We start from the raw sequence: 10,912 nt of genomic DNA on the forward strand, positions 1-10,912 counted from the left end.
ATTATCAGCCGTAAAATCAGAGCAAACCTATACGAATGATTGTGCGAAAAGACCCATGGATTAACACGAATACAAACAAAAAGATATGTCTAAAACAAAACAGGTACAGGTATAGCCTTTTGCTATACTAAAAAGACATTGGTGTTTCAACAAATTAAAGTTTGCTTAAAACAATGTTTTACGTGTCACAAAACTCAAACCATGCCATACTATTATCGTCGCTTCAGTGACTACTATGATTCCCATAGGCGTGTTCTAGTTCATGACATTGAATTGGGATGATACTTGTGACCGGTTGATACATGCACTTGTACCGGGTAGATTTGGATTAAGAGTTTTTAACAAATATGTCGCCAGTCTACTATCTCCAGTGGATACTTGAAGCAGTCGATAACGAGAAAATTTCTTTCTAGTTTGTGCTTATGATTAAAGCGTGTTTTGATAAAATACGTTATGACCTGTACACCTACATTGCAACTTCCTAGTTAAGATAAAAAGTCGTTGGACACGTTGACACAACGTGGGATGGTTTTCAGTTTTACCTGTTAGACGGAACTCTACAGACATGCATCTCCGAACTTTCTTAAGTTTACTGGTTTTCACCCTTATAAATGTGAATACTGCAAGTAAACCGCAGGTAAGTCGTTTTAATTCAATATATTTGTAACATGGATCTGTTGAGACGTTAGCATGCCATGCTACCTTATTAAACATATATGGAGACATCCTATTGTAATTCATGGGATCACGTTATTTTTTCATTACTATTCTATCTTATTACATGTGACATATGGCGATCTTTCGTCGATAACTTACACCCTGCTACAAAGATATATCAAAACGTTCTTTTCTCCTTGGATTCTCAATCTGCGCTGTTCTTTACGATCTGATCTCCCATTCAATTCCCATGCCAAAATCATGTATTTACAATATTTCCTTAATTTCCATGATTTTATGAATTGAACTTAAAAAGTGTTATTTACCTGTGCGTCTTATGTGCAATCTTCTTAAATCTCCGATTTCATGAAAACATGAGATTTCTGATAGATGGGGCATAGATTTTAATCCTGCAAAAATGTTCATCTCTAACAATCAGTAAAACACACAACACTATAATAAAAAAAAACAACGTAAAAGAACACAAACAGTGTTAAACTAAATAATTTTGGTAGCTAAGGGGACCTTGTTGATACTATCTATAACAAACCATGTAAAAGAATCAATACATCACTGAAATATAAAATCATTTGAAACCATTTACACTATTTTCATCAAACCAATATTAGAATGATAACTGATGTCAGAAAAGGCACGAGTCATTCAATTATTTTTAAGAAATTAGTGTGGATACCATCAAAAACGAAGAAATTATCATATACTTATGTATAAAATTTTTCACCAAGTTGCCCCTCAATACTGAATACTCTACTCGCTCTTGTGGTTATCAAAATGAGGACCAACTTAATTATTTCCTATACTGCATAGCCTACACCAATAAGAGGACAGAACTTATTAGCTATTATAGATGTTATTGATCTCTTCTGTTAAATAATACATATAACTTAAATTTTCTATTACATGGCAGTCAACAAAATTGAACAGATTAATATACAAATCTTACAATTGACCTTGTCTTTCATATCAAGTACTAACCGCTTTTTACTTCAAGTATTTGGTAGAGCTTTCTTAACCCTAATTTAGATTTGGTAGGGTACGTTACCTCGAATGGACGAAATTATAAAAATAATCGAGTATTTGGTTAACAACATCTTCGTCGAGTCTGGTGGTAAGATCTTCCTACAGATTATTGGCATACCTAGGGAACCAACCGCTCCCCTCTGTTGGCTGACTTGTTATTGTTTTCATATGAGACTGAATTTATTGAAGAACTTATTAAAACAGGTCACAAAGACCTTGGGAAGTCGTTTAATTTAATCATGATATATATTGATGTCGTCTGAGCTTTAGATAATAAGAAAATTATTGACTACGTCCATCGTATATATCCACCAGAACTGGAAATAAAGATTCGACAGACTCTTCTACATCAGCTGCTTATCTCGATCTTTTCCAGCAACGAAACCAACATGGACAGCTTTCCATCAAGTTGTATGATAAACGTGATGATTTTGATTTCCCTATTGTGAGATAACCATTTCTGGATAGCAACAATCCTGTATCTCCAACTTATGGTATTTACATGTCACAGTTTATTCGATATTTAACGGCCTGCTTCAATTATCACGATTTTCGTACAAGAAATCGTCAACTGACTGACAAACTCGTGTGCGACATCAAGCTGGATGTATTTGATGCTCGTTAGTTTGCCTATTGGTTCCGTTGTTGTATACCTTGTTCTAATTTGCGAGTGTAACATGAGTGAATAGATGAAAAAATGTAAGTGTTTCTACTATTAGAATATTCATTATTTCACAAATTGATTATAAATAAACTGCACAAGGAATAGTCTAAACTGGGTGTAATGTAGTTACAATATCCTAAACTTCAGTATCAGAAATCTATTGATGAATTGCATCATAGTGTTTCGTCATTCTTTGACACGTCGGTGATACTTGAGATGTAAAGATTTGTAAAAAAAAAAGCAGGAAAAGGAACAACATCACAGGTGACCGAATCGATCGCCAAATATAGACGGAGGGGCGCAATAAACCCATCGGGCAATAACTTTTATTTTATTTTATATCTAAACGCGTGTCAAGTTCAATGGTATGTTTTCTGAATCATGCAACTTTTCAAATGAATTAGTGCTTAGCGTGCATGTAATGCGAAACCAATCGCGATCATTATTTATTGTCATCATCTCCTCTCATTCGTTTTACCTTTTAAAAAGTCCTTTCTTTAATTAAATGATATCAATGTGTTGTTCTTTTGATCGTGTTTTCATTGTCTGCTTGTATTTATTTCGTGCGCATGTTTTATCACTTTACGCCAGCCATACCTGATAACTGTTTAGCAAGTGATGACCTACATTGTACATACTTCTCTCGATAAACCAAGATTAGGATCCCATGTAGGACAAAACGACTTACAATTCAGGAACATCACTGACCTTCCGCTTCGAAAGGTTTACGTAACAACAATTTTATCTGATATTGTACTTGTACACCTATGCCGTTCTTCAAGATATTAATATATTCCAAAATGCAATGAACTAAATACAATCCTCAAATATCATATTTACACAATAATGTCTAGGTACACGAATTTGACTTCAAAATTGTACTTAATGCCGGAATCACATACACCCTAGACATCCTATCGGCACAAAAATTACAAAGAAAATTCCAACATGCAAATCTTGATCAATACAAATATGTAATATCACGTTCCCAAATGAGAACAAGGAAAACAACAACGAAACCAACAGGTATACTAACAAGAATCAAACCCGTCTAACTTTCTATCCGGGAAGTCCTTGAATATCAAATCAACTGCAACATGTAAATACTATAGGTTTGGGATGCAGAAATATTCCAGACATGGATTACGTATAGAAGGATAAAATGTTGTCCTTGATAATTTCGTTTCAGGAAAATATCTAGGTTAGCAGCTGATGACGACATAGATGATAGACATTCAACAATAATAATAATAACAATGCATGAATGACGACGATTATAATTATGATTTTTCATTTTCGCTATAATATGATAAAATTTGACTTTCTTTTAATGATGAAATTTCTTTATTGTAATGTAGTGTAATGCTATAATTTCTTGTAGGTGAGAAATGTTTTGAGTGACAAAAACAAGCTATGGGAGCGAGAAATGATGGTTTATCAGATAAGTAGTCTGATCGGTGAGTAAAACTGGTTATGCATTCATTTTTATTTCATTATATATTAATTTCGAATTTCTTTGATTAAAGCAATTTTCGTTTTATTATTTTGAATTGTTACCGTTTGATCATCAAACAATACAGCTAATAGCAAGTTAGTGTATGAGACGGAGTCAATATTTGTTATGTTATACATTTTGATACCAACAGTTCCTGCAAGCATGTCACTACTCTCTGTATGTGTACTTGTGATGAGTATTTGGTTGTGTAAACAAATGATGACCATTTTGCTGTGTGAATAAATGATAACAATGACATGGACAGCTTTCCATCAAGCTGTGTGATAAACGTGATGATTTCAATTTTTCTATAGTGAATATTTCATTTCTGGATAGCAATATCCCTGCATCTAGCAACGGTCTGTTTCCATTATCACGGTTTTCGTGCAAGTCGTCAAATAACTTAAAAACACGTAACACAAGGGTTCCAAAGATTCAGATTGATGAAAATTGCGGGAAACTTTTATGGTCGCCATAGTGAACTCATTGAGAAATATTCTATTTCTATGTACGAAATGAAGCTGGATGCATTTGATGCTCGTTACTTTGCCTGTTGGTTCCGTTGTTGTACACCTTGTTCTCATTACTTACTTGGATTGACCAAGGTTTACATGGTGGATTTCGTCGATGAAGCAGAAGACGCGTACTCCTCCGAAACACCTGGACTTATTCTGCTTGTTCTTATTCAGAAGTCTATGTGTAAATGTTTCTTAAGTTCATACTTGGCCCTAGTTTTATGGAATTTTTGTTTGAATTGTGATCTTGTTGCCATGTTGGTATTTTCTTTATTTGTTTTAATTATGGACTTTATGTTGTGCAAAACAATAAAGACTATTTTATGAATTATTGCTTTTCGACTGGGTTAACAAATGATGAGCATTTTGTTGTGGAAATAAGTGATGACTTTTTTGTAAAGAAGTTTTTTTATGTTTATAAATGCGTGCTTTATTGTGATGTTAACAATTTTCACAGAGAATTCACAGATAGCTGTAATTGAGGACTCAATGCGGGAGATTGAACATGATGTCGCCACTGACAGAGGGAACTGCTTCACCTTCCAGAAGAAGGAAGGACAATTCCGTGACCGGGCGGACTACCTGTTTATAACGTTGGCTTCAGATGGGTTAGTTATTATCACGTAGTACGGCGTATAGACAGTGTATAAACAGAAAATATATACATTTGAATAACAGCTTTATTGCCAGTAAATCCCAATAATGAATTAACCGGCTACATTTGGTACGCTCTCCTAGTGATACCTCGGGCCTAATTTGCTGAAACTTGGGAGGCGAGCGAGATAAATTTGAAACACCATAATCTTTGTTGGGAGTTTCAACAACCCTGTAAATTTCTAAATTCTATAATCATCTTTTTCAAAAGAACTGTAAATCCAAACATTTGATGATGCCACTATTCAGATTAATATTTAATAGTATGTGACGAAGGGATACCAAAGCGACTTGAAACCTCTCACAGGAAACACAAGATATTTGGTTTCAAACTGATTAATTTCTTGAACATCGTCCCTTCCAATTTCACACGTGTTCCCTCCAGTTTACCGGCCATTGGTATCCAATCGATCAAACATTTCCCCCTAACAAATCCTCCCAACTACAACACTCAGCTGATCATCATCCTCTAATCATTCTGCCACGCTGGTTTCTTCTTCCAGCGCTTCATAATTGCTGTTGCATAGGAAGTTTTTCCATAAACGACAGTCACTTGTTTTTCAAGCTGTTTGGCAAATAGATACTCCGGGACTAGAAACATTACCAGCTTACTGGGGGTAGGTCCATCCAACAAAGTAAACGTTAAGTCAATATCGAAAACAAGGATCTATCTTACGGTAGGTTCATTTTACCGTCTTACAGGAAATATGTATGAGACTCGAAGCAGTTTGTTAAAGCCATTGGCAGGTTTTGATACAATTTGACCTCTGTCATCATTTCTTTTCCCAGAATTGGTGAGCCTCATCCTAAGAACTTATGATCCAGTTATTATGATCCTAAGCATTCTTAATCAGAATAAATCCTTCTAAGGACTTAAGAACTTGAGCATGAGTCAAAGTCATTTCTTTTCTCAATCTTCACAAAAATCATGATCCTTGGCCTTTGGTTTATAATATGAGGAAATTAGATAGTTTTAACAAATTTGATATCTACGACGTTGAATACGTTTTTTCGAGCTTCATCCAAAGTACAAATAAAAAAAATATCATGACGCTAGATATTTTGACCATCAAAGTCATGATACTTAGCCTTTTAGCTGTTGATATAAAGCGATTCGAAAGCAATTACAATATTGTTTGGCTTCATCCAAGAAACCTTCCAGCTAAATATTGGGATCCTTTGTTTATTGAAAATGATTTTTTTTGTTACAAATGTTACTATTGGTGTATATTTGTTATATATGATACAGGCAATGTACCAATGTAACCACGGAGATAGTCCATGATAAAAGAACTACAGGCAATGAATACTTGTATCCATAGGGATACGCAATGATTATTGTACAATTAAGAATAATTATTATTTTCTCAAACCGTGGTACTACAGATATGAAATCATTGATATGAACGAGGAATCCCGTACCTTCCCGATCCTAATCACCCAGAGTTACTTCCTTTCGTTTTACTCTATCAGTAGCGATACGCTTGAGTGCCGATGGAGGCCCTGAGAATACACATTAGAGATGAGATAAGACTAATAGATAATATGTATATCTAATATGTCTCTTATCAGTCTTTTTCCTATTTCATATAGCGATTATTTTACCTTAAAACTTTTTCCTATTTCATACAACGATTATTTTACTTTAAAACTTGTTGAAACGTATTAAACGGCTTCTGATAAGCCGTGCATATTATAGATACAATGGAAAGAGTTGTCATTATCTAACACTTCAATCACTATTATTTCAGCTCATTTTTAATTTTTCATATGTTGAATTGCAATAGGTCTCGCATAAATCTATACTGAGGGTAACACTCTTTTTTATTACTATCATTATTGTTTTTAAAATTCATGTCAGACAAGTTGTTGTCCCTGATCTATACTTGTCTCCTGTATATTTTGTTGAAATTGCCATTTCTATGTCAATCGACCGGTCCTTTAACGAAGGTTGTACGTTCTTAGGAGTATAACTGAGCTTACGTTTGTTGTCGTAACATGTCCATACATCTTTATGATTAAGAAAGTTTTAAAACCTGCTCAATATTTAATTTCCATCCAGAGTGTGCAAAACAGATCACATTGGTATGGCCGGAGATCGACAGAGACTCTATCTCACTGACAGCTGTATGTTCAAAAGGGATATAATGTCTCTACTATTGCTCACAATGGGCTTGTTCCATGAACATCAGAGACCAGACAGAGACCAGTACATACAGGTACACATGGACAACGTACAAGACGGTAAGTACACCAGAGACAGGGACCAGTACATACAGGTACACATGGACAACATACATGACGGTAAGTACACCAGTGACAGGGACCAATACATACAGGTACACATGGACAACGTACATGACGGTAAGTACACCAGAGACAGGGACCAGTACATACAGGTACACATGGACAACATACATGACGGTAAGTACACCAGAGACAGGGACCAGTACATACAGGTACACATGGACAACATACATGACGGTAAGTACACCAGTGACAGGGACCAATACATACAGGTACACATGGACAACGTACATGACGGTAAGTACACCAGAGACAGGGACCAGTACATACAGGTACACATGGACAATGTACAGGACGGTAAGTACACCAGAGACAGGGACCAGTACATACAGGTACACATGGACAATGTACAGGACGGTAAGTACACCAGAGAGTGACCACTCGATACAGGTACACATGGACAACGTACAGGACGGTAAGTACACCAGTGACAGGGACCAATACATACAGGTACACATGGACAACGTACAGGACGGTAAGTACACCAGTGACAGGGACCAGTACATACAGGTACACATGGACAACGTACAGGACGGTAAGTACACCAGAGACAGGGATCAGTAGCATATGGCAAAATATAGAAGTGTCAATGCAACTATTTTTAAAACGATAAAAAAAAACCCTATGAAGATGAACATAAGGAATGGAGACAAAGACATGTTCAGAATGATACACTGTTCTATCATAATCAGACCAGGTGAAGATGTTTGTAGATACTTTTTTAATATCCTTACCAATTACTTGTATACAATTTGCAACTTATACTTCACTCAATTCTGATCAAGAAACCATATTTAGTTACGCAGTGGTCTTTATAAATGGCATTTCCCCAAACTCTGATATTTATTTCAGCGGCAAGACCAATGTTTGCAAAGATCCCAGCGAGTGAAACAGACCTTCTAGGGTTCCCGTATGACTTCGAATCAATCACTCATTTCAATCCCTACGCCTTTGCTAAGGATCACACAAGTCCTACAATCAGCGCGGTTTTATCTGGGGTCAGCTTCGGGAACACACACACGCTAAGTTATCATGATGTTCTCAAAGTACAGACCCTCTACATATGTGGCCATGGTAATATCTCAGTAATTATCGCAGTGATGTACAAATGTAACCATGGATATACATGTACTCCATAATAGTTATACAAAGTACTACAGTCAATGTGTAAATGTAGCCATGAAGGTACTCAGTAATTGTTATAGAAAACACAGGCAATGCACTAATGTACCCATGGGGATACTGAATCATTGTTATATAAAGAAGTGGCAATGTACAGATAAAGCTGCATATTTACAGAAATTATTTAGGCGATGCATGTATTCTGCCTTTCCCGTGTCAATGAACCAATTCAGCTGAATATTGTAAATTAGTTTAATCAAAGTACATATTGGACGTACTTTTCTGGTTTTTTTTTTTTTTTTGTTTTTTTTTTTGTTTTTGTTTTATTATTTTTTTTATCATTACAGATACTTCGCACATCATTGGAAGTCCAGGTTTGTAATTTTGACGCACAACATGAAGTCTTTTTTTGAATGTAGTTGTTTTTTTGTTGTTTTGTTTTTGGTATTTGGCAAGACTGTCTCTTAAAAGTAACACCATCTATGTAATTGTAAAAGGTACTCAGAGTATGCAATAGAATAGACAATATGACTAATAAATCCACATATAACGGTAATTGCTTAACTGTCCTTAATTATTTAACCATTGACCATGTGGCCTTTTTGTCTTTGCAGCCTTTGCGGTAGATTGCAACTTTGAAAATATTTTGTGCAATCTTGCCGATGATTACCTGGATGAGTTCAAGTGGGTCAGACAAAGTTCACCCTTAGGTCATAACGGTCCTGTAGCGGATCACTCAAGTGGAAGTGGTGAGTTAACTGTCCTTGAGCCGATCGCTCGAGTAAAAATTACTGAATCGTCCCTGACCATTGCACTCGAGTGAAAGTGTATTGAATTGTCCCTAAGCCGATTACTCGAATAAAAAAGTACAAACTGTCCTTGAGCTGCTCACTTGAGAGAGTACTATATTATCCCTGCGCTGATGGTTGTAGATACATTGTTCCTGGGCTGATCACGGTATTGATATATGCTCGCCCCTCCAAGAATCGTTCTTGTTGTTATTTAATGAGATACAGATGATGACGATGGTTGATGATGATGATGAGGATGAGGATGATGTATGGGAAAGTGTGTTGCACATGTAGATGTCAATATCTATAAAAATTATGAAACTTTTCAAAAATAAAAGAAATAAAAAAAAAGAATCGTTCTACCAAAAGGAAGTGGTCAATTAACTGTTGTTGTGCTAATTGCTTAAGAAGGTGGAGTAAGTAAATAGTGTCTCCTCCCTCAAGTCGGTCGTTTAAGTATCTCTGACAAGAAGCGATAATATATCTTATTTGTATCACTTGCAGAAATGAAATTCAAGGCCGAAAACAATATAAAAAGACAAATGATGATAAACGATGTTTAAGTATAGTATCAAGTTATAATTTTTATAATGCTATATAACTGAAGTTACATCTTACATATGTAATTCTCATTAGGATACTACTTATATGCAAACGGTACTGGACATGCCAACCAAACATCTCGATTACTATCAGCCAGAGAGATACAACCGGGTGAGTACTGCATCGCAATGCACTATTTCATCGTTGGAAACTCTTCCGCAACCTTGACCGTGAGGATGTATGACTACGTCACTGACAGTGAAACTACTCTATCCTCTAGAAGGACCAATCACGGAAGCAATGTGAACGGTGGCTGGTACCAATACAGGACATACTCCTCCAAAATAGATCATAAGTGGAGAGTGAGTAAAATATTAACAAATAACACGGTACTAATCAATGCATCCTTCATAAGTAGCTTAATCTCTGTTTTGTAGCATAGTGGATAGTGTATAAGGTAGCACAATAAACATTTACTTGAACAGCTGATTCGCAAACACGGATAATACATGATAAAGGTTAAAACAACCTGACCTTTTCTTACGTGTAGATATTCCCCTTGTGGATTATGGAATTCCATTAACGTTATAGGATATAAACCTGATTCCGTAAATGATTATTTGGAAGTAGATGACCCTATAAAATGTAATTAGGTTGCTTTTAAAACATTGCGTCCCTATCGTCTCTAACTTAATTCCATCTGCTAACACACTTATTTAATTTCTGTAACAGTTTGCGTGTATTCATCGAACCTTCCAATGATCGTGTTCTGTAATATGTGTCTTCTTTATCTACCAGAAATGAAATCAATTGGTGTTTTAACAATTTCTTTTTTGTAATTCATCGCTGTACCTAGAATTTCTTCCGTCTCCATAACAAACCAAATTATTATTCATGTTTACCATCCCTTTTATAATTAATTTGTTTTTCTATTAGTGGTTCTGTTCATACTTCGTACTTTTGCAGGTATACATCGAAGGTTATATCGAGAACGAGGCTGGTGGTGTAGCAATCGATGATGTCCAGATCTACCCTGGAGTCTGTTCTTAAACTTCGTCAATGAAAACAGAAGACTTACATCTCTAACAAACAACGTGTTTATTCTACTATAATCAAACTCCAC

The 10,912-nt window shown here is 35.6% G+C and overlaps 1 protein-coding gene across 1 annotated transcript; it reads left to right on the forward strand.

Annotated features, from left to right (window-relative positions):
* The first annotated feature begins 3,788 nt into the window (after positions 1-3,788).
* On the forward strand, positions 3,789-10,839 carry LOC132548106 (meprin A subunit beta-like). Its single transcript, XM_060211933.1, has 8 exons — positions 3,789-3,819; positions 4,830-4,980; positions 7,089-7,270; positions 8,186-8,407; positions 8,803-8,829; positions 9,070-9,204; positions 9,883-10,151; positions 10,756-10,839. The coding sequence occupies exons 1-8, from the start codon at positions 3,789-3,791 to the stop codon at positions 10,837-10,839; spliced, it is 1,101 nt and encodes a 366-aa protein (XP_060067916.1).
* Positions 10,840-10,912: the final 73 nt, after the last annotated feature.

The sequence above is a fragment of the Ylistrum balloti genome, unplaced genomic scaffold (genome assembly GCF_031769215.1).
Source record: "Ylistrum balloti isolate Yb309-2 unplaced genomic scaffold, AGI_CSIRO_Ybal_v1 Utg370000, whole genome shotgun sequence".
NCBI classification, from domain to species: domain Eukaryota; kingdom Metazoa; phylum Mollusca; class Bivalvia; order Pectinida; family Pectinidae; genus Ylistrum; species Ylistrum balloti.

Bases quoted from the DNA above. Each gene is read 5' to 3' on its own strand.
- LOC132548106 (XM_060211933.1), top strand. From the start codon at position 3,789: ATGATGGTTTATCAGATAAGTAGTCTGATCG. The intron at 7,271-8,185 runs GTAAGTACACCA...TATTTATTTCAG, and splicing joins CATGGACAACGTACAAGACG to CGGCAAGACCAATGTTTGCA. The intron at 10,152-10,755 runs GTGAGTAAAATA...GTACTTTTGCAG, and splicing joins AAATAGATCATAAGTGGAGA to GTATACATCGAAGGTTATAT.